This window comes from Schistocerca serialis, chromosome 1, assembly GCF_023864345.2.
Source record: "Schistocerca serialis cubense isolate TAMUIC-IGC-003099 chromosome 1, iqSchSeri2.2, whole genome shotgun sequence".
Classification (NCBI taxonomy): Eukaryota; Metazoa; Arthropoda; class Insecta; order Orthoptera; family Acrididae; genus Schistocerca; species Schistocerca serialis.
The window spans coordinates 472,229,274-472,251,683 of record NC_064638.1 but is presented as its reverse complement, the minus strand read 5'-3'; the positions used below and the strand labels follow the sequence as shown (position 1 = coordinate 472,251,683).

The 22,410-nt window shown below is 41.3% G+C and overlaps 1 protein-coding gene across 2 annotated transcripts in view; it reads right to left on the bottom strand.

The window, feature by feature from the left end:
* The window catches only part of LOC126473419 (sedoheptulokinase-like), a 114,698-nt gene that overhangs the window by 35,966 nt on the left and 56,322 nt on the right, over window positions 1-22,410 (bottom strand). For both annotated transcript variants that reach the window (XM_050100450.1, XM_050100460.1), the window contains exons 4-5: window positions 17,621-17,886; window positions 8,184-8,321 (exon numbers count right to left, since the gene is read on the bottom strand). In XM_050100450.1, the coding sequence (XP_049956407.1) occupies window positions 8,184-8,321; window positions 17,621-17,886 (404 nt within the window). The remainder of the gene's footprint in view (window positions 1-8,183; window positions 8,322-17,620; window positions 17,887-22,410) is intronic.

The following is a 22,410-nucleotide window of genomic DNA, read 5'->3' as shown; positions in this document are numbered from 1 at the left end:
ATAGTGGACACTGAAGCTCCGATCATTGCTTTCAATGGAAATGTTTCACCTACGAAAAACAAGGTTTAACTTTATATTTTCCTCCATTTATGAAATGCTTTAGCTTTGGACACGTGTCCTTATGCTATACAATGAACTTACCTGTGAAGCACACGAAAGGACAACACATTGGGACAGACCTTACAATCCTCCTACAAGCATAAACTGACCAGCATGGCAATTCAGGAGAGACAGTTTTCAGAAACCCAACTCCCTAAAATAAAAAATTACGAATTATATTGTAAAAATTGTGTAATACTGAGATGGTTACTGGAGGAGCCTGTGCACTTATACATTCAGACAATTTCAGTGAGCAGATGCTTGTAAATACTGCATTACAAGCCATGGTAGTCCATGCACTTGTCAGTTACAGTATCAGTATGTAATATCTGTTTATTCCCAAATCAGTACATGCTGTATCAAGAACTGGTGAAGCTACTGGAACAGCTGCCTCCACCCTACCTCCTACTAGGCTCAAATGGCTCTGAGCACTATGGGACTTAACATCTGAGGTCATCAGTCCCCTCTCTTACTAGGGGACTTCAATGGTTGCAATTCTCTGGGGGGAGGGGGGGGGTCACTAAAACACATCCAGCAGGGTGTCAAATAAGAGAGAAATTAATCTCAGGACTGGAAGTGTTCTTACTTAACACTGGAGCTCCAACACATTTCAGTACACCCTATGGAACATACTCAGCTACAGACATTACAGCCTGCAGCCCAAGCATCTCATCACTGATTCAGCGGAATGACCATGGCAATCTCTGTGACAGGGACCACTTTCTTATCACTCTGTCTTTCTCAACTCTCCAACCACTGAATGCGCACCATGATGGTTGCTTTGGAAAACCAACTAGCAGTCTTCCACCTCCAATGCAATGTTTGAAGACAGCCAAGAGAAAGATCTCAAATGAGTAACAAAAAACACTATTGATACAATAATATGTGCTGCAAAAGCAACAATATCCCATTCTCCAGGCCTTCCTCACAGGAAACTTTTACTGTGGTAATTAGAAGAAACAGGCACAGCTGTCAGAAGGGTGCTTCAATGACACAAATTTTATTCTTCTGTGGAACATGTAATAGCATTCAAGAGATTTTGAGCAAAGGCATGGTTTTTAATACAAAAAAGGAGAAAGCAGGAGTGTGGGGAACAGTATGTATAGTCCATGAGAGCCCACATCCCCTCATCTCAAGTATGAACTAAACGTTGCCACATTTGCACCCACTAACCATCCACAGCAGCTCCTGACATCTCCTTAAATGGTGACATCTATGCCAATCCCTCAGTTGTTGCTGAATTTTTTGAAGCGTACCTTGCCACGGCATCTGCATGCAGTAACTATATGATCTGTAAACACCCAGCAGACCAAAACTAATTATCCATCTGTGTGCAAGGACTTGAGTCATATAATGTTCCTTACAGTGAATGGGAGCTTCATTGTGGTTTAGCAATGTTGAGACACAGACCCTGGACCAAATAAAATCTACAGTCAAATGCTTAAACATCTTAGTAATGACAGCATCAAACACGTACTTGGTTTTTTTAGCAGTGCTGACGAGAAGGGGAATTTCTCTGCCAATGGAGGGAGAGTATCATTATTTCTATCCTGTCATTATTTTTATCCTGAAACAAAGAAATTTCTCACAAATTTTGACTACTTATTGACCAATCTCTTTAGTGAATGCGATGGTGCCTGGGAGCCAGAGGATATTTACCATAGTTTCAAAGCAGCTTCTGTGTACTCTGACCCACTACAGACCAATTAATATGTCTGGAATCTGCAGTGCAATGTTTTTGCACATCACCAACAACTGACCATCATGTTCTTTGATCTGCAGAAGGTCCAACTGTTCTGGGTCCAGTCCCTCATAACCAAAGTGTACAGGAAAATGGACTCTCTAGAGGATCAGCTTCAGGCATTTGCCATTGCAATCACTAGTATAGTGACCACCTTGCAACTCGATGTGTCTTGTTTATGGTAAGTAGCAATCTATGTTTTCCTACATTGTTGTTACCCATGAGTTCCTTTTACATCAAGAGGACTTGCCTGTGCAGCTGTGGTAATCATACAACAACAATCTATATTCTCACAGTGTTATCCAGCTGACTAACCTGAGACAAGCCATGAACCTATCTACCTCTCCTCCTTACTCCAGATACTTGCACATGATGTCACAGAAGCCAAAAAAGTTATACATTTTCTGAGGGAAAGTGAACATTATAACAAAATCTAAATAACTTAATTTTCAGGAGTGGATGAGGACAGAGAACCTCTCACTGTGACTCATACCCTGAGAGGCCTCAAGCAGCTTTTCCCCCCCACAGTATCATGCATTTTTAAAATTTTATGCACATATTTTATACATCCATTTAAGCTAATAAGCTCTCTACTTCATATAAATCTTCATTTTCTCACTCAATTTTGGTCATGCAGTGTACGATGACCCTCCTCGGCATATTCTTCAGTGACATTGGTATGGGATGGGTGAGAGGGTGCACTATCTGCTACATAAATCTGCTGTGTAGTATTCTCCAGGTGTGGCCAATTCTGCTTCTATGTCAGCATCAATTCCTGGTGATTGTCTATAATTTCTAGCTGCCTGGGTTTTGTCTCTCTTTCAACCATTTCCCTTTACTTGACATGAATTTCCAGTGGAATGAGTGACTGACAACTGAGATTTAAATCTATAATCATCACCACCACCATTACATTGTATTTTTTGTGGGTAATTCTTCTTCTAACCAGATCATTGCAGTGATGAACCCATCAGTTGTTCTAAGCCTGTAATCACACTAAAGAGTGTCATCCCTAGTAAGTTAATAATTTTTATGTGAACTTTGCACAGCCTTATGTCTGAGTGCACTATTCATTAAAAACAGTTCATGAAAGTATAACAAAGGAAGATTTGTTGCTTTCTCTTTAGAAACAGCTGATATATATGCAACAACTGATATGTTTTGTTTTGCTGGACATCACCTTGAAGCTACATGAATTATTAAATTATTTAGTTACATTTTAATTGGTTCTTGCTACTCTGTAGGACCAATGGGAGACAAGGAGATAAGGAAAAGGGGAGGGGGGTGATGGCAATTTTCATGCCAAATGTTCTTGGCCACCTACAGGAAATACAATATTCCACAGGTCTTTGTCCAGTTAAAAACAACTCCTTAAAAACTTTATAGGAACAGCAGTAAGAGCATATTATGTAGAAATTTTAATATTAATTTTCTTGCAAATAAAAACAGTCATAAACAGTTGGAATCATCATTGTCTACCTTTAAATTTATTCTCTATGATCTCATTTTCTGACATTAGTAGATGGGCCCAGCAAGATGATTATTGATAACCTGTTGTTGGACCCCAAACATTATAATGAAGTATGATCAAACGATAGCCTTAAAAGTTTCCAGCAGAGAAACGGTAAATGGTCAGATCCTAGTCAAACATGTTAGAATAATAAATACAGAATCTATTAGTTTGTTTGGAAATAATTTACAACATGAACAAGCTTATCAGGCAGACACCTTGGATTAGAAATTCAATTCATTCTTGAACTTCTTTCTCAAACACTTTGAAGTCTGATTCTCCCAAATCAAGAGTAAAATCGAACCAGCCCCAAGTGCTAGGAAAGAGGGGCTAACAACTGAAATTAGAATATCATATGGTCAAAAAAGGGACCTGTGGGTAGAACAGAGGGCTAGTGTAAATTTGTCAGTAAAATTATATCAAAAGAAATATTGCAAAATATAAACATGTGTAACCAAGAAGGCCAAAGACATGCACTGCGCACAAAAAATTAGCAGTTCAAACAATAAAGTAAAAACCATGTGGAACACCATAGAAGTGATACCAGCAGGAACAAAAAACCAGAATAAGCAGGATGTCCCAGTTCTCTGGTGATAGAATGGGCCAGAATAGTCAAAAGTTGCCTCATTAGAATTCAATGAATTTTTTTCTCACACTACTGAAAAAACAGGAAACTACAGTTATCAGCCTCTCATAGAAGCCAAGAGCTGCTTAATCACAAATACCAAACATAGCACTTCATTTCAAAAGTGCAACCCCATAAAATTACTTATAAGTATTCAATCCTCTTTGTGTGATGTATCAAATAAGATTTTCATATCATGTGCAGACTTAACCAGTTACATATTGTGCTACATGTGTAACAAATTGATGTAAACCAGGATATTTCGTGATAGAGTAGAACAAAGGGTAGTGATGTTAATTCACAAAAGTGGAGAGTGGCATGTAATAGCCAACTGTTAGCCCATCTCTCTGTTGCCAGCATTCTCAACTGTTTTGAGAGAATAGTGTATGACAGGATTTACAACCACAATACAACACCTTACTGACACCTTTGGCTTCCTGAAGGGATTCTCCACAGAGAGAGCTATATTTTGTTTAATAAGAATTCTAGCTGAACTAAATTTCCTAAACAATTTTTGATGTTGCTGAGCAACAGTCATACAATAATTTTTAAATGAACACACTGCCACTTGACTGTATTGTTATTTATTTAATTATGAACCAGGTTTTGGCCTTTTATGCCATTTTCAAGTGACTGAGATTATGCTACTAACATGTATTGCAGGAAACAAAGAGTTACCCTAACAAGGACAGGTGTACCAATAAGGAGTCTCCCTAGACTTGTTTCTTGGAGCAATGATTTTGTTGATCTACATTAATGATTTACAAAGTACAATTTATAACAGGGTGAAAATAGTAACATTTGCCGATAACACAAATATCCTGATCAAAGGGTTCAAAACACTATACATCCCTTATAGTCACTAACGATGTATATGAATGGTTAACAGCAAGTAGTCTAGCCTTAAATTTGTCAAAAACTCCTATTAAGCAATGTTAGAGAACAAATAACGCTTCAAGTTCCTGAAATGGATACTGACTAGCAGGAAATTAATATGCAGTTCATAGGCATCCAGATGGACAATCAGCTATGAACAAATGAGCAGACTGATAAGCTGCTCAAGAAACATTGCTCAGCATGCTTTTAACTGAGCGCTATTTCTCACTTCATTGCTGGAGAAATAATATTAGTGCCTTATTTTTCATATTTCTATCTATACTCTCCTATGACACAAACTTTTGGACTACGGCTGTAGGAGTTGAGAAAATATTCAGGCTTCAAAAACAAGCATCCATTTTTAATCATTCACACAAATTTATGCCAAAAAATTGCAGAGTGTAATATTATATGTAGCCAACTGTAGATACAAACTAGCTAAAACAGTATCTATATGATATCTAAAATGTTTGTGTAGAAAAATGTTCATGTCAGTTAATACTATATTCTTTAACTCAACATGTGCTATATTAGTAGAACACTTCTGTACAACATATAATCTGCAGGACCAAATAAAAAATCAAATTAAGGGAAATTAGTTTATATCATAAGTTTCAACCATTCACTGGGGAAAAATATTGTGTAAGATGAGAGAGCTCTGGGATTGTTAGAGTATCCAAATAGATATAGAACTGGATCGGGAACTTCCTAACAGGAAGGATTCATTTCATCACACAAAATGTGCTATAACATCAGAAGTTAATGTCAGTAAATCTTGATTCTTTAGACCATGCTGTTGTCTATAAATATGGCATTACACAAAAAGTTTAAGATTCAGGCAGATTTACAGATAAATTCCAGCTGGCCCTCAATACAAGCAGCAAATACAATGGTACTGTAATCATACACATCCACAAGGGAGGGCACTCCACATTGTCCCCCCCCCCCCCCCCCCACCCTTGCCACAGAATCTGGAGTACAGAGTTTTTATACATTACAGAATTCTTGCACACTTCAACAAATGAGTGGAAGACCATCAGTTCCCCGAAATTTTTTGTGCCACCTATAAAATTTTGTTCTTGTGGCATGACTTGTTTCAAAACTGACCAACTCATTTACAAAAAAACTGGTAATTTTAAGTCTTGTGCCCCCTCTCCTTCCCCCCTGGATAAATTTCTGTGGATTCCCATGACTATAGTACACATAAACACTTTTATTTAGAGCATCAGTAGTAGATCACAGGAATTACATATTTGGTAGTACTTTACATAAAGTAATTTATAATGGAATTAACACACAAATCTGGTAACAGATAAATAAGACACCACATTCAGTCACTGGGAACACTGCAAGAAGCTGTTACTTATTTATGAAAGGAAATCATTTACAAAAGTTGCAACTGGTGAACTGTATAGTCTATGTCTAGGATTCTTATCAAAGGAGACTTGCAGAAGGGACTGAAAAGATTCAGAATAGCTTTTTAGCTTTGTACAGTGCGCAGCCATCACATAGTTTTGGTGGGAAGAAACTACAAGGAGAGTGCTTATGTTCATATAGAGATGCACAGAGATTATAGTTCCCATAGGGAAGACATGAAAATTAGAAGAATTCTGGTTCACATTACTGCACTGGGTTCTGTAGTACATAAACTTTGTCATTCGTAGTAGTGCTTCCCTGGATTTATGTTCCATTGAGCAATAGGCAATGAAACTGTATAAGCTGTGAAAACAATTTTAATATCTTCACATAATAGCAGGAAACACTATTCTGACACAATTTTGTTGCCGTTATTCTTACATTTACAATGCTCAACAGCACAGTTACTCTTTGCAAAAATATGCTGAAATTTGTATGAGTAGTTGTTGAATGTGTTCATCATATCTTGAGTGATCACTTTTCAAATGCCAAGTGATTTATCTGAATGACATTCTTAATTCTATGCTCATCAATCTCAGATTCAAACAGTTAAAAACTATTATTCACTAAACAGAGGGCAAGTAAGTTTGTTGTGCTACAAATGGCTGTGTTTTGGAATTTGAACCCTTGGATTAGCATATTTCTGCAGGTCTGGTTATTTTTTTAATCATTCTTGTCAGATTAAATATGTGAACTGGACTGGTCTTGAACCACCTGTGAGTAATGCTCTGTAAGGACTTACTTAACACACACACACACACACACACACACACACACACACACACACACACACACACACACACACCTCCCCCCCCCCCCCCTCCCCCCCGCACACACGCACACTCTCTCTCTTTCTCTCTCTCAAACACACAGTTGCAGTTGCCTTCAAATGCTGCAACTTGGATGGAGGGAATACCGATCTTGGATAGTTTTAGTGTGGGGAAATGGAAGAGATCAGGAGAGGGAGGGGGAGGAGGGGAGGGGTGAGAGAGAGTAGAATGAGACAGTTTTCTCACCCTCCTCCCCTTCCTTGCCCTGCCCCATCCCATCTGTCCAACATAACCCAATCCCAAGTTTACTTTTCTACTCCATTCCAGATAATTTATTGGAATCTTTCCTTATCCCACTATCTTTTTCTCCTGCTATGCATCTTTTACTTTCCCCTGTGCTCTCCCCCTTTCTCTTAACTTTGCTATACCTGCACCCAATGCTTCATTTGTGATGGTACACACTGGTATCCCATACTAGTACCTCTGATGGAAAAAAAAATCAGAACTGCAGGTTTTGAGATGTACGATTGAACTTCTATTGTGGCTGGAGCGATGTGAAACTAATGTTGTATTCACACTTTTAAGATGCTCAGGAAAGTGTTAAAATAATGTTTTAAGAAGTATAAATTTCAAACACACCCTCCTTCCAGGAAAATCACTGTACCACAACTTCTTTTTTTCACAGATTGAGCACTGCATACACCTTCTTAATGTATAGTTCCTGTCAGCTGCATAACTCTTTGACCTCAGGCATCAATGAATAATTTTAGAACATCTCTCAATTTTATACATTACAAAAAAGCTGGGCTACTTGTTTCCTCACACCCACATACTTGATACATACCTTTTCATCGCAGCTGACCACATATGATTCCCATACTGCCCAAGAATTGTCAGAAGTGCTCAACAATGACCATTTTAAAAGCAACAAATAACCCATGCAACTTTTCTGAAAAGCATTGATGCTAAATAAATCAGCCTACCCCACACTGAGGTTGGTATCACAAGATACAGTACTCTTACAAACACTTAAGTTCAAAACTGACAATGGTAAGTGAAAACTACAGAAATAAGTGGTACGTAAGAGGCTGCATTTGTTTTTCAGTCGTATTATGTTAATGAGATCTAAACTATTAATAAAAGTACCTGGAGATTGATGGCTAGGTTGAAAATCTGGTTTCATAACAAATGCTAGTTGTGCAGATGTAGATATATTCATCACAGCATCATCATCTTTTTCCAGTGTGGCAAGAACTGAACATGGAAGATCCCCCAATGCTGCTCCTGGTATTGAAAAATTGGAAGTTAAAGAAGAATAACTTTTATGCTTTAATTATAAAAGTAAATTTACAAACCAACATGTAACAATGGAAAATGGCATTAAAGACTAGCTGAAAGCAAAACTGTAAATAATTACATAAAATTTGCAGTCTTTGAACACAGAGATTCATTGTTGACAAACTTTCTAGGTTATGGATATTTTTGCCAGTAATACACCACCTTCAGTTACAGCAGTTTATTTACTTTTTTAATTCCAATGTGTTTCAGAGCTATAACTCTGTCTAGAGTTGTAGCATTTGAACTCCAACAATAAATTAAATATTTTGGTTTAAAATGGTATATAACTAGTAAGTACCACTAACATATGAACTAGTCGCAGATACTGTTTGATGAAATATATGCTAACAATGTGGCAACCTTTCTTCTGCCTGATCCTGATCTCCTCAACATACTGTTGGTCATAAAAACTGCAACACAAGTTAGGATACCAAACAAAGAAATTTTACTAATGATAGTTATACAATATAGTACAGTAGGAAGACTACTTCATTAAATTTGTATGTAATTTGGGTGTATGCATGGTAAAAATTTAGTGCTCAGATATGCTGTCTCTGGCAGCAACAATGCCTGTAATCTAATTGGGCAGGAGCTGAACAGAGATCAGATGACAGATGAGGGTAGGCCTACATCATTCCATGGTACTTCAACTCTGTGGCAGAGTTCATCAATTACAGTGGCTGGCAAATGATGATGCACCAGTGTCTTGGCAAAGTGTGGCCAGATTTTGTTAATTTCTTAAATAACTGGGAAGCCATCATTGCATTTCTCTTGCACGTACTGCATAACACACTGCTCCAATTCTTGAAACTTTCCCTAGTAATGCACTCTGCAAGATATTCTTCATCTAACAACAGTAAAATATCTGGGTGTAAACATCTGGAGTGATAAAAAGAGAACAAAAACAAGAGGTAGCTTAAAACCTTTGAACATATTCTTGACTATTGCTTGTCATGTTTGTTTTATGGGCATTAGGTCTTGGTCCAAGGCATATTTCTTTTCCTAACGTTTCATCTTCCAATGCTGGAGAAATATAGGACTCAGAAAGCAGTTACTGTCATAAACAGGTTCAACAAGCCAAACAGTTTATATGTATCCATGCAATGGTCAGTTCATGACATCATCAGACTGCTGCCTAAGATGGTGGAGCTTTTGTGGGGAAGAGTTAATGTTGTTTGTTTTATTTAGCACTAATGCCCTTAACTTGTCTAGTTTCAATCCTCTTCGTTCCCTGTTAAACTTTTATTTTTGTGCTTCTGAATTTCTATGGCCTTGGTATGAGGGCTATCCAGAAAGTAACAGATTTTTTGAAATAAAATATTAACAATATAGAAAAACTAAATTTTATTTAGTACATTTTTTTCTACATAACTGCTATTCAAACTAAGGCACTTATCATACTGTGTCACAATACCATCTCTGTAGAAATCTACCACCTGTGACTGCAACTACCGATTTATACAGGCATGCAGTTCAGCATCAGTATCAAAGTGTTGCGTATGAGACATGTCTGCATTGCTGGGAAGAAAATCCAGGCTGTATGGTGCATGATCAAACACCTCCCATCCAACATCCTGTAGGAGCTCTCAGGTACAATTGGCCATGTATGAACATGTTGTCACGAAAAAAACAAAACTTTTGTGCTACGTTTTGCTCTACACTTGTTTGCATCACTCACCTTAACTTTCTCAGTGACTGACAATACCTCTCTGAGTTAAATGTTGTGCTATGACCAAGTAAATCAATGAGAATCACTTCCTTAGAGTCCCAAAACAAAGTAGCCATGATCTTTTCTGCTGACAGCATTTGTATAAACCTCCTTGGTTTCTTGGGAGAATTTTTGTGTCTCATCAACTGGCTTTACATTTCACAACTGACATGCTTCACCCAAGTCTTGTCCCAGTCATGATAAGATTGATAACTTTGTTACCATTTTTCTTGTAATCTTCTGGACAATCAGTGCTGCAGCCAATCTGTTTCTTTGTGAGCTTCTGTTAGGAGATTGGGAACCCACATAACATAAAATTTGTGGAAATGAAGCTTCTCTGGCAAAATTTCATGCACCAAACTCCATGAAATTTGGGAAAATTTTATGAAAATTCCATAATCATGAAACGAGAATTTTTATGAATGTTGTTGATTTTCATCTCCAGTTCGTCAACCAGAAGGCTAGGCCTACCACTGCAGTCCTCATTGTAGACACTAGGACGGCCATTTTTAAAACCAATGCAACAGTCTCACTCGGCTTTCACTCATTATTCCTTTTCAGTACATATCACAAAGATTGCGATAAATTTTAATTGAAACTTCCCGGCAGGTTAAAACTGTGTGCCCGACAGAGACTCGAACTCGGGACCTTTGCCTTTCGCGGGCAAGTGCTCTACCATCTGAGCTACCGAAGCACGACTCACGCCCGGCCCTCACAGCTTTACTTCTGCCAGTATCTCGTCTCCTACCTTCGAGTCATGCTTCGGTAGCTCAGATGGTAGAGCACTTGCCCGCGAAAGGCAAAGGTCCCGAGTTCGAGTCTCGGTCGGGCACACAGTTTTAATCTGCCAGGAAGTTTCATATCAGTGCACACTCCGCTGCAGAGTGAAAATCTCATTCTGGAAATTTTAATTGGTTTGTAGTTTTTTGGCAACAAAAACCTAATCACAGAATGCATGTCACAAGTGGCAGGATTTTTTAATGCAGCACACATTTTAATGCATCACAGAAAACAAAGTAACAGAGACACAGACCACACACTAGCAGTGCTGGATGCGTACTGAGTGTAGGAACACTATGGCTCCAAGATGGCACCTGTAGCCCTGCCCATAGCCATGACAGAGTGAAACATCTGTTACTTTCTGGACAGCCCTCAAACATTCTAGAGTAGTAATGATTAAAAACTTGAGAAAACTGTAGTATCAGAGAAATGAATTTGGTAGTTCCCTAGTTCCAGTGCATTATCTGCTACTACTGATTTATCTGTGTTGCCCACATGACAATTGCTCTTGTTTACCTTAAAGTGAGTGTTTATGTTTCGTTTTGTAGTTCCTATGTACACTTGACCTCATGTGCAGGGGATTTTATATACTCCTACTGTGGCAAGCACAGAGCATAGGTCCTTTACAGCGTTCAAATATTCAAGTGTCTTTCTTCTTGAGTTAAGTACAATGGTACTCTGCTATGTCATCTGTAACCATTTAGTTGGGTGTAGTGCTCTATTTTTCACTTTGTCAAAGTAGCTGTTTCTTCTGAATGCAATTCTTAAATGATCAAGCTCATCCCCCATGTATTGTGGTTTGCAGATTCTTTCAGCCTGGTCCACCTATGTCACCAGCACTGGAGGACAAAACATTAGGTAGAGATACAATATGCTTTGAACCACAGCCTAATGCCCTTAAAAATCACAAAAAATGCAAATACCAGTCATGAAATCCAGCACTGAATGGCTATTGCTTGTCATACTGGACGCTTACTGTTGTGACAGTGCCACGACATTCATAAGTGCCGCTACATTAGTACGCGAACACGGCGATAGAGGCGCTCCGCAGCTCGGCCGAGCGCGGGAGCGCCACCTGGTTATGAACGGCGCCGGCCGCATGTCACGGCCCGGCAGTCGAGTGACAGATATGGAGTTAGTAACATGTAACCCGCGAGTGTTTATACTTTTGTATCTCCACGCACTTTATTAGTGATTAAAGGTTATAACACTTTTTGGTGACGAGGTCGGATATTTTTTTTTCCCCTGCGTTGTGGACTTGTGTGTTCGTGTCGGGGCAGACATGGAACAGCTTATGCAAGCGCTTATTGAACAACAAACACAGCTGACGGCTGCTATTCAGGCGCAACAAACACAGCTGACGGCTGCTATTCAGGCGTTGTCGACGTCGCTTACTCATCGTCTGTCTTCCTCTTCTCTGCCTCCGTTTCCTCCTTATGACGAGGCCGCTGAAGACTGGGAGGATTATGAGAAGCGTTTGCGGCAACACTTCTTGGCTTTCGGTGTTGTCGACGCTCCTATGTGTAAGTCGTTATTTCTATCTTGGATTTCCCCACGGATCTATCAGCTGTTATCTCAGTTAGCCCCTCTGCGGGAACCTGCCTCTCTGTCCTTCCAAGAAATGTGTGACTTATTGTCTAACTATTACCGAAAAAACACCCATGTCGTTGCCGCCCGCGTGGCTTTCTACCGGTGTCGTAAACAGCCCCATCAATCTTACCGGGCTTGGGCGGCGGAACTACACGGTCTGAGTCGGAAATGTCAGTTTGTCACGGACACTCATCATGAGTCTTACGCTGATTCAATGGTTCGGGACGCTATTCTACGGCTTGCTCCTGATAAAGAAGTTCGGCAACGTGCCTTACAATTGCGAAACCCGTCGTTGTCTGAAGTTCTCAGCATCGCTCAATCGTTTGAAGTGTCTCACGCTGCTGGTGCGCAAATAGACGCGTGGTGTGATGTAGGCGCTGTACACACCACTTTCGACGCAGACACTGTGCCTGTTTCACAGGAAAACGACGATGTGGCGGCGGTGCACTCGCGTCAACAACGTCGCGTTGGGCCGCCACGCTCGCAGCGAAAACAGCAACCACAGAAGCAGGCTCGTTCCGCCCTTCCTTCTTGTCCACGTTGTTTCGTACAGCATGACAGAGCCGCGTGTCCAAAACGTTGGGCCACGTGTAATTCATGTAGGAAAAAAGGCCACATTGCTTCTGTGTGTCAGTCCCCTAAAGTTCCTGTCGACGAGGACGAGGCATCGGACATGGATGTTAACTGTGTGCTTTCTCAAACGAATAAGTTGTTTGTTACTGTTCATGTTCTGGATAAAGACATTCGCATGCAAGTGGACACTGGCTCTGCAGTAACTCTCATTAATTCTCGCACGTATTTGGAGTTAGGCTCCCCTTCCTTGTCTCCAGTTACGCGAAATCTACGAACTTATAATAAGCAGAAAATTCCTATCGTTGGCCAGTTTGATGCATCCACTGCCTACAAGTCTGTTGTTCGGCCCCTCACGTTTTATGTGGTGGATCATGCGGGCACTGAAAACCTGTTCGGTTATGATGCTTTCCAGTTGTTCGGGTTTTCCATTGATGATGATGTGCACCTCATATCTGAGGACATTCCGTATCAACAGCTGGATGGCTTGTGTTCTGAATTCTCGTCCGTGTTCTCTGCGGGTCTGGGTCGGGCCAAGGATTTTGAAGCCCACATTACTCTTAAACCTACGGCTCACCCTAAGTTTTTTCGGGCACGCCCTATTCCGATGGCATTGCGTGCGCCTGTCAAAGCTGAGATAGACAGGTTAACAGCTTCGGGGATTCTCCTTCCTGTTACCTCCAGCGAATGGGCATCGCCCGTCGTGGTGGTTTCTAAACCAAACGGGAGTCTGCGATTGTGTGGTGATTTTAAAGCCACTGTCAATGCTCAAAGCCTCATTGACACTTATCCTCTTCCCCGTCCTGAAGAGTTATTTACCAAGCTCGCTGGGGGCCAGTTCTTTTCCAAACTTGACTTATCGGAGGCGTACCATCAGTTGCCGCTGGATGCATCTTCCAAGGAATTTCTCGTCATCAACACTCCTTGTGGGTTGTATCAGTACCAGCGGTTACCATTTGGCGTCGCTAGCGCGCCGGTCATTTTTCAGCGGTTTTTGGAACAGCTCACGACTTCCGTTCCCGGCTGCATCAACTACCTGGATGACATTGTTGTCACGGGGGCCTCCACTGAGGAGCACCTTCGCAATTTGCGTTCACTGTTTCGGGTTCTGCATTCAGCAGGGTTGAAGTGCAATCTGGACAAGTCTCAGTTCTTCCAACCCTCCATTGTGTATCTTGGTTTCCACTTGTCCCGTGAGGGTATACGTCCTCTACGACAGCACGTTGCGGCCATTACCGCTCTACCCCGGCCGTCTACGGTCAAAGACCTTCAGGCGTTTCTAGGCAAGGTTGCTTATTATCACAAATTCATTCCCTCCGCGGCGGCGGTGGCTCATCCTCTGCATCAGCTGTTACGCAAAAACGTTCCTTTCTGTTGGTCCGCCGAGTGTGAGCAGGCTTTTGTCCGCCTGAAGGCTCATTTGCAGTCGGCGCCTTGTCTTGCCACATTCCGTCCGGGTCAGCACTTGGTTCTGGCGACTGACGCGTCACAGTATGGCCTAGGGGCTGTTCTCGCCCATCGGTATGAGGATGGGTCGGAACGACCCATCGCCTACGCTTCCAAGACCCTCAACGATGCCCAACGGCGTTACTCTCAAATAGAAAAGGAGGCGCTTGCTATCGTTTATGCTCTGAAAAAGTTCAGCGTTTTTTTGTATGGTTCTAAGTTTCACCTCATCACCGACCACAAGCCGCTGGTTTCTCTGTTCAGCCCCTCAGCATCGCTTCCGGATAAGGCAGCTCACCGCCTGCAACGTTGGGCCTTATACTTGTCTCGTTTTCACTATGAGATTCACTATCGCCCCACGGCCCAGCACGCCAACGCTGACGCGTTGTCGCGTTTGCCGATGGGCCCCGACCCGGTTTTCGATCGCGATGAACTCCTCTGTTTCCACATTGATGAGGAAGAACGTCGTGCGGTCGAGGGTTTTCCACTAACAGGTTCGCAGGTCGCGTCGGCTACTGCGCGGGATCCGGTCCTGCGTCAGGTGATTGGTTTTGTTCAGCGGGGTTGGCCGGACAGGACCAAGGGCCGGGCGTCGGATCCCCTTCGCAACTACCATGCCTTGCGCCTTCGTCTGTCTGTTCGTGAGGGTGTTGTTCTTCTGGCCACGGATGGCGCATCTCCACGGGTTGTGGTGCCCGCCTCTCTTCGCAAAGCTGTTCTCAAACTATTGCATGAGGGCCATTGGGGGATTTCTCGGACTAAGTCCCTGCCCCGCAGGCACATTTATTGGCCCGGTATCGATTCGGACATCGCCCACATGGTCGCTGCGTGTGCTCAGTGTGTTCAACAACTGGCTGCGCCTCGTACTCTGCCCTCTCCGTGGCCTGATCCGGCGCAGCCGTGGGAACGGGTGCACGCTGATTTTGCCGGCCCCTTCCTCGGCACTTATTGGCTACTGTTGATTGACGCCTTCTCGAAGTTTCCATTTGTTGTTCGCTGTCCGTCGCCCACCACTGCGGCTACGACGCTGGCTTTGTCAAAAATCTTTGCGCTAGAAGGTCTTCCATCCACGATTGTCACGGACAATGGCCCTCAGTTCTCTTCGCAGGCCTTCCGTGATTTTTGTACTGGACAAGGGATTCATCATGTTACAGCACCGCCCTTCCATCCGCAATCGAATGGGGAGGTCGAGCGCCTTGTCCGCACTTTCAAAAGCCAAATGAAAAAATTCCTTAGTGATTTTTCCACAGATGACGCTCTGTTGCAATTTCTGAGTTCTTATCGCTTCACGCCTCTGGGTGATCGCAGCCCTGCTGAACTCTTGCATGGCCGCCAACCGCGCACCCTACTGCATCTGCTTCACCCTGTCAGGCCTTGTACTGTGTCCCCTAGTGCGGGAAAATACCCGGTGGGCGCCGACATGTGGGCACGGGGGTATGGATCTCGCCCTAAATGGATTCCAGCGGTGGTCCAGGCTCTTTGCGGCCGCCGGCTTTGTGAAATACGTACGGACGGCGGCATGGTTGTTCGCCATTACGACCAGATGCGCCCACGAGTGGTGGCCACGCCGGTACCACCGCCCCTTCTTTCGTCTCCACCAGTCCGAGAAGCCAGTCCTGTCGCTGCTGCCGATCTTCCGGGCGTGTTGTTGCCGCCGCCGTCGCTACCGCTTCCGAGTACGCCGGAACCGGCCCCAGTCGCGACGCCGCCTTCTCCGGGACCCATCTCGCTGGAGCACACCCCCAGGTCCACAACACCTATGGCTGCTGCTCCGGAGTTTTCACCCATCATCTCGTCCAGGAGGCACGTTCCACGCGCCAGCTTCCGTCCTGGACATTTTCGACCATACTCTCGTGTTTCTCCGCGGGATCTTCTCGGGACCTCCCAAGAGGCCATGGATGTCTCCGCACTGTCCGTGTCTCCACGAAAGTGAGCGTTTTTTTTTTCAAGGGGGGAAAAGTGTTGTGACAGTGCCACGACATTCATAAGTGCCGCTACGTTAGTACGCGAACACGGCGATAGAGGCGCTCCGCAGCTCGGCCGAGCGCGGGAGCGCCACCTGGTTATGAACGGCGCCGGCCGCATGTCACGGCCCAGCAGTTGAGTGACAGATACGGAGTTAGTAACATGTAACCCGCGAGTGTTTATACTTTTGTATCTCCACGCACTTTATTAGTGATTAAAGGTTATAACACTTACCATGTAGGATTAGTAGAGGAAAGAGAAAAGATCCAAAGAAGGGCATTGCATTTTATCAAGGATATACTTAACAAGTATGAGAGCATCCCAGAGATGCTCATCAAATTATAGTGGCAGAAGGCTCAAGAGAAGAGTTGCCTGTCACTGAAACGTTTGCTTTTAAAATCCTGAGTACGTTCCTGGAAGAATCAGGTAACATATTACTTCCTCCCATGCCAGTCTCACACAAAATGAGCAAGATGGGAATATCAGAGTAATTCAAGTAGTTTATAGGAGCTTATTGATAGTCATCATTTCCGTTCACCAACCACGACTGTAGTAGGAATGAAAGTAGATTACAGTGGTACCAGAAGTACCCATCAGATATGAAAAGGTGGCTTGTGGAATACAGGTCCTGATATATGCTTTGTATGGCAGCACAGAAAAACTTCATGGTCATAGCAATGTTTGGTATCTTTAATGTTTTGAATGTTTTCGGTTTATCTACTTTTTTCACAAGTTAAGTAAAAAAAGTTTCCCTTCAACAAATCACAGACTTCTGTCTCCTTTGATGGAAGTTCTTACAGTAACTGCATCACTTCCCTCTAGTAATATCCATTTTTGTCTTATTTTTCAGATGCACTTCTACCACTGGTAACTTTTTTTTATACAAACAATTAATCTTGCTTCCATTTAATATATACCTGTTAACTAAGCAGTGCGATAAAACTAATATTGTGTGTAAATATGCTTATCACTTTGAGTATGACAGCAATAAATCACAACAAGAAATTTTCTGCTGTAATAAAATCTCTGAATTATAGAAAAAACAGAAACACTTTTCTATCCAAGTCTCTCAAATGCGTAGCATGCTACTATATTAAAAATAATTTTTTTCTATTATACAGATAACATATGTTATTGAGAATCTAATGTAGGGTGGAATCATATGTGCCCACACTTGGCAACATACCTACAGGAGTACCACTGGGAATCCCATACCAACTGTTTGCAAGACTTCCTACAACTTCTCCACTTTTGACAATTCTTGGTAGTATATGGGTTGGAAATCCAGCATTTTGTAAAATATCAGTATTCCATTCAGATGTATTTGTGTCAAAATAGCCCCACATTGCAGCATTCTGCACAGACATAACAGGCTTATCCATATCACATAACATGGCCACAGCAAAATCCTGGACTGTCCCAGCACAATTATATCTGTCAAGTTTATCAGGTCTGGAAATAAATCAGAGAAGTTTAGCCAGTTTTGAGAAAATAATACATCACCATGAGAAAGGACAAACTAGTACTGTTATAATCAATTGTAGGCTAAACTAAATTGTGCTCATTAATAATTTTTGAGGACAGTAGGCCCATCCTCATTCAAAACAATCTTTCTCTAATTTCACTGTACAATTATGTGAGAAATAGGTTAGTTGCAGAATTTTTGGACGCTCACAAAAGTATATTTTCATAAGCTAGCAGTACCAGTGATTTGGATACATAATTTAATTTGTAGCAAATCAGCATTTGTGGTTCACAGTTCAGCCAAAGTATACATCACCCCTAAATTTCATTGTATACCAACACAAATAAAAGTGTGTTTTTGAGAATTTTTGGGAGCTACCATTATCGTTTGGATAATCTATACGCAAATTGTAACAAATCAGCAATTGTGATTTAGTCACTGTAGTAGATTTTCTAATTAATGTATTGTGTTATATTTAGTTTCCCCTTTAAGAGAGGTAGTCCCATATATTATCTGCATTTATCATAAATTAACTCTGGTTTTGAGTTTGCTAACAAATATAATTAAGTTCACAAGACATGGACGGCACCTCAATAGGTATGGGAAGGTGAGGCCTGCAGAGCTTATAGGTGACAGTGTAGTGGGTGGTGGTGGGGTCACTCAAGGAAAATTTCCTGTAGTAGTTGGTGTTAGAGCTACAACATTCTTTAAATTGAAGTCAGATGATAGGTATACCTGTTTAAAGGAAGTCCTTCTAACAAAGTAATCACCTTCAGAGGTGGTCAAGTACCCAAATAGAGTAGGAAGTAGCATATTTCATCAAAGTAGAAGAGGTATTAGAGATTAAGTCAGTAAACTGCTTACAGATGTTGACTTTGATATTATTGGTGTATCGGAGCACCACTTAATGATTTGGCAGATCAGAGGCTTTCTTTACAGGATACAGATTAACTGGCTGTTTTCCAAGCAAGTCTTTGTGGAGTGGGGGAGTGGCCATTTATGTAAAAAACAGTATCCCATTTGAGTCCATAGACGTATCACGGCACTGCACTGAACAGGTATTTGAATGTAGCGCAGGGACAGTTGAATGTAGTGAAACAAAACTTCTAATTGTTGTTGTTTATTGGTCCCCTATCTCTGACTTCAAAGCATTCCTGCTCAAGCTAGAGAGGGTTCTTGGCTAACTTTATATGAAGTATACCAAAAATTAGTTATATGTGGTGACTTCAATATTAATTTTGTATATGATTAAGCAAGAAAAAGGATGTAGGTAGATCTCATAAACTCATATGATTTGATGCAGACTGTATTTCTTCCAACCAGGATGCAGGGGAACAAAAGCACAGCCATAGATAATAGTTTTATTCATTCTTCATTACTAGATGAGCACTGTGTTAGTACAGGGGTGAACGGCCTTTCAGACCATGATGCACAAATTTTAACGCCAAAAGGCTTCTGTATTCAAAGAAATGTTATATATAACTACAAATTATGTAGGAAATCTAATCCAATGGCAATACAGAGTTTCTTAACATTGTGAAGAGCACAGGATGTTTATAGTGCTGATAATATAGATGACAAATACAATGCTTTCCTCAACCATTTCTCATGCTCTTTGAGAGTTGCTTTTCATTAGAATGCTCCAAACAGGTTACTAGCAGTAAAAGGTGGCCTGGGTGGCTGACTAGTGAGATAAGGATATAATGCAGAACAAAGCAGGAATTATATCAAAATGTTAGAAGTAGTTACAATCAAGCTACGGTAGCCCATTACAAACAGTATTTTAAGGTGCTTAAAAATGTTATCAGGAAGGCAAAGAGTATGTGGTACGCAAATAGACTAGCTAATTCACCGGTTAAAATTAAAACCATATGGTCAGTTGTGAAGGAAGTCTCTGGTCAGCAGCACAAGGTCAACGATATTACGTCAGTTCATAGTAAAAATATTTCTGATATTGATAAGTCAGATATATGTACAGTATTTAACAATCATTTTCTGGGCATTTCTGGTGAATTCAATAAAAACTCAGTTTCTACAGGGAATCATATAACTCTCTTAGAAAATGCCTTTCTGAGATTGATGTCTGAAACACTCATTGTGATACTGACAAGGGGGAAATTGAGTCAATTATTAAATCACTGAAGACTAAGGACTTTCATGGATATGATGGAGTGCCTCGCAGAATATTAAAGTACTGTGCTGCACATGTTAGTTCTGTACCAAGCCATATTTGTAATTTTTCCTTTAAGAATGGTCAGTTTCCTGAATGATTAAAGTACTCAGTAGCAAAGCTCCTTCATAAAAGGGACAAAGGGATATTCTAGACAATTTTAGACCTGTTTCTATGCCATCCGTGTTTGCTAAAGATATTGAAAAGGCTGTGTCTGTAACGATAATTGAACATTTTATATCACATAATTTGCTATCAAATGTACAGTTCGGCTTTAGAAGTAGTTTAACAACTGAAAATGCTATATTCTCTTTCCTCTGTGAAGTACTGGACGGATTAAACAAAAGGTTCAAATGCTAGGCATATCTTTTGATTTAACTAAGGTGTTTGATTGTATTGATCACAAAATATTGCTCCAGAAGTTGGACCATTATGGAATATGGGGAGTACCCCACAACTGGTTCACCTCTCACTTTAACATCAGACAGCAAAAGGTCATTATTCACAGTGTTGAGAGTGGCTGTGATATCGGGTCTGAGAGGGCCACAGTCAAAGGGGGGATGCCCCAGGGATCAGCGTTGGGGCCACTCCTGTTCCTTATTTATATAAATGATCTGCCCTTTAGCAGTACAGGTAATTCTAAAATATTTCTGTTTGCTGATGACACTAACTTGGTAGTAAAGGATGCTGTGTGCAACACTGGCTCTGTTTCAAATAGTGTAGTTCATGACATAAGTTCATGGCTTGTAGAAAACAAACTAATGCTAAATTACAGTAAGACTCAGTTTTTACAGTTTCTAACACATAATTCAACAAACCCAACATTTTAATTTCACAGAATGGGCATATGATAGTGCAAATGAACAGTTCAAATTTCTAGGTGTCCAGATAGATAGTAAACTGTCGTGGATAGCCCACGTTCAGGATCTTGTTCAGAGATTTAATGCTGCCATTTTTACTATTCAAACAATATCTGAAGTAAGTGATCATTCGACATGAATTTGCTTATCTTCATTCGCTTATATCACATGGTATTATATTTTCACATAACTCTTCCCATTGTCAAAGGATATTTTTGGCTCAGAAATATTTGGGCAGTTTGTGCGATAAGTGGTGTGAGGGAGTTCCTTGAAAAATTAAGCTGATTCCTATATTATATTGTCGATTGCATTTACTTAAACTTATGGCTTGACTTTTTTTGGGTTCATAAACATTTTATTTCATCTATTATTACTTTTATCTTGTAGTTTTGTGTACTGGCATGTTCCATGACCTTGGACATTTGCTCCACATTTTAGTTCTATGCAACCAGATGTGTAAATAAATAAATAAAAAACATAAAAATGTTTTAGGAAACTAGATATTTTACCAGAAGTTCTTGTGTCACCTTGATAGAAATCTTGTTTTGCATATCTGCTTCAATTCTTACATGGAATTAACAACCTTTTAGCTAAACAGATTAAAAGATACTCAGCAGGTTCAATTTAAAGTTATTTGTTCACTGCCCTGTAATACATTACACCAGCCAAAATGCAGCCCGACTGTGAATGCTGTTCTCAAACATGGGATGAGTTGGTTGACATTCATAACCAGCAGGAAATTGCCCTGACAATGGTCAAATGATTGGCACCTGCTTTGAATTGGTGTGTTGGAAGATCTTCCAAGGTTCGTGTACCATGATACCTGTACCAGAGATACCTCAAGTACTATCCTCTCCCATGGATCCAGCCTCTTCTGCAGAAAGTACAGGATCTCTCATTACCCATCCATTTGACTCTGAGTGGCATGTCAATGGTAGATCTGGGCATCCTGTACAGTGTGGATGGGGAACAGCAAGGACTCAGAGTGTGCTATGCTATATAGCTGAGGTGCTATGATTCACTGAAACTGAGCCAGTGGGACTCACTTCACCTGTTTTGGGAAAACCTGTTTTGTCCAGTGTCAGGGGGAGGAAAATGCAAAAGCATAGGGGTCTATTAATCATTGGCAGTTCAAACGTACAGCAAGTGATGCCCTTAGGGAAATGGCAGCAACGGACAGGAAAGAACACCAGGTGCAAACAGTGTATATGCCTGGAGGCCTCATTCATCTTGCTGAAGAGGCGTTGAGGGAACAGGGTGCAGCTAGCTGCAAATTGTGGTGCATGTTGGAACAAATGATGCTTGTTGTCTGGGCTCTGAGGTCATTCTTGGATCATTCCAGCAACTGGCAGAGAAGGTTGAGAAGACCAACCTTGCACTTGGGGTTTCAAGGAAGCTTATGATTTGTAGCATTTTTCCCAGCACTGATCATGTTGCTCTGATTTTGTATATCGAAAGATTAGGCAAATGGCAAGTGGAGG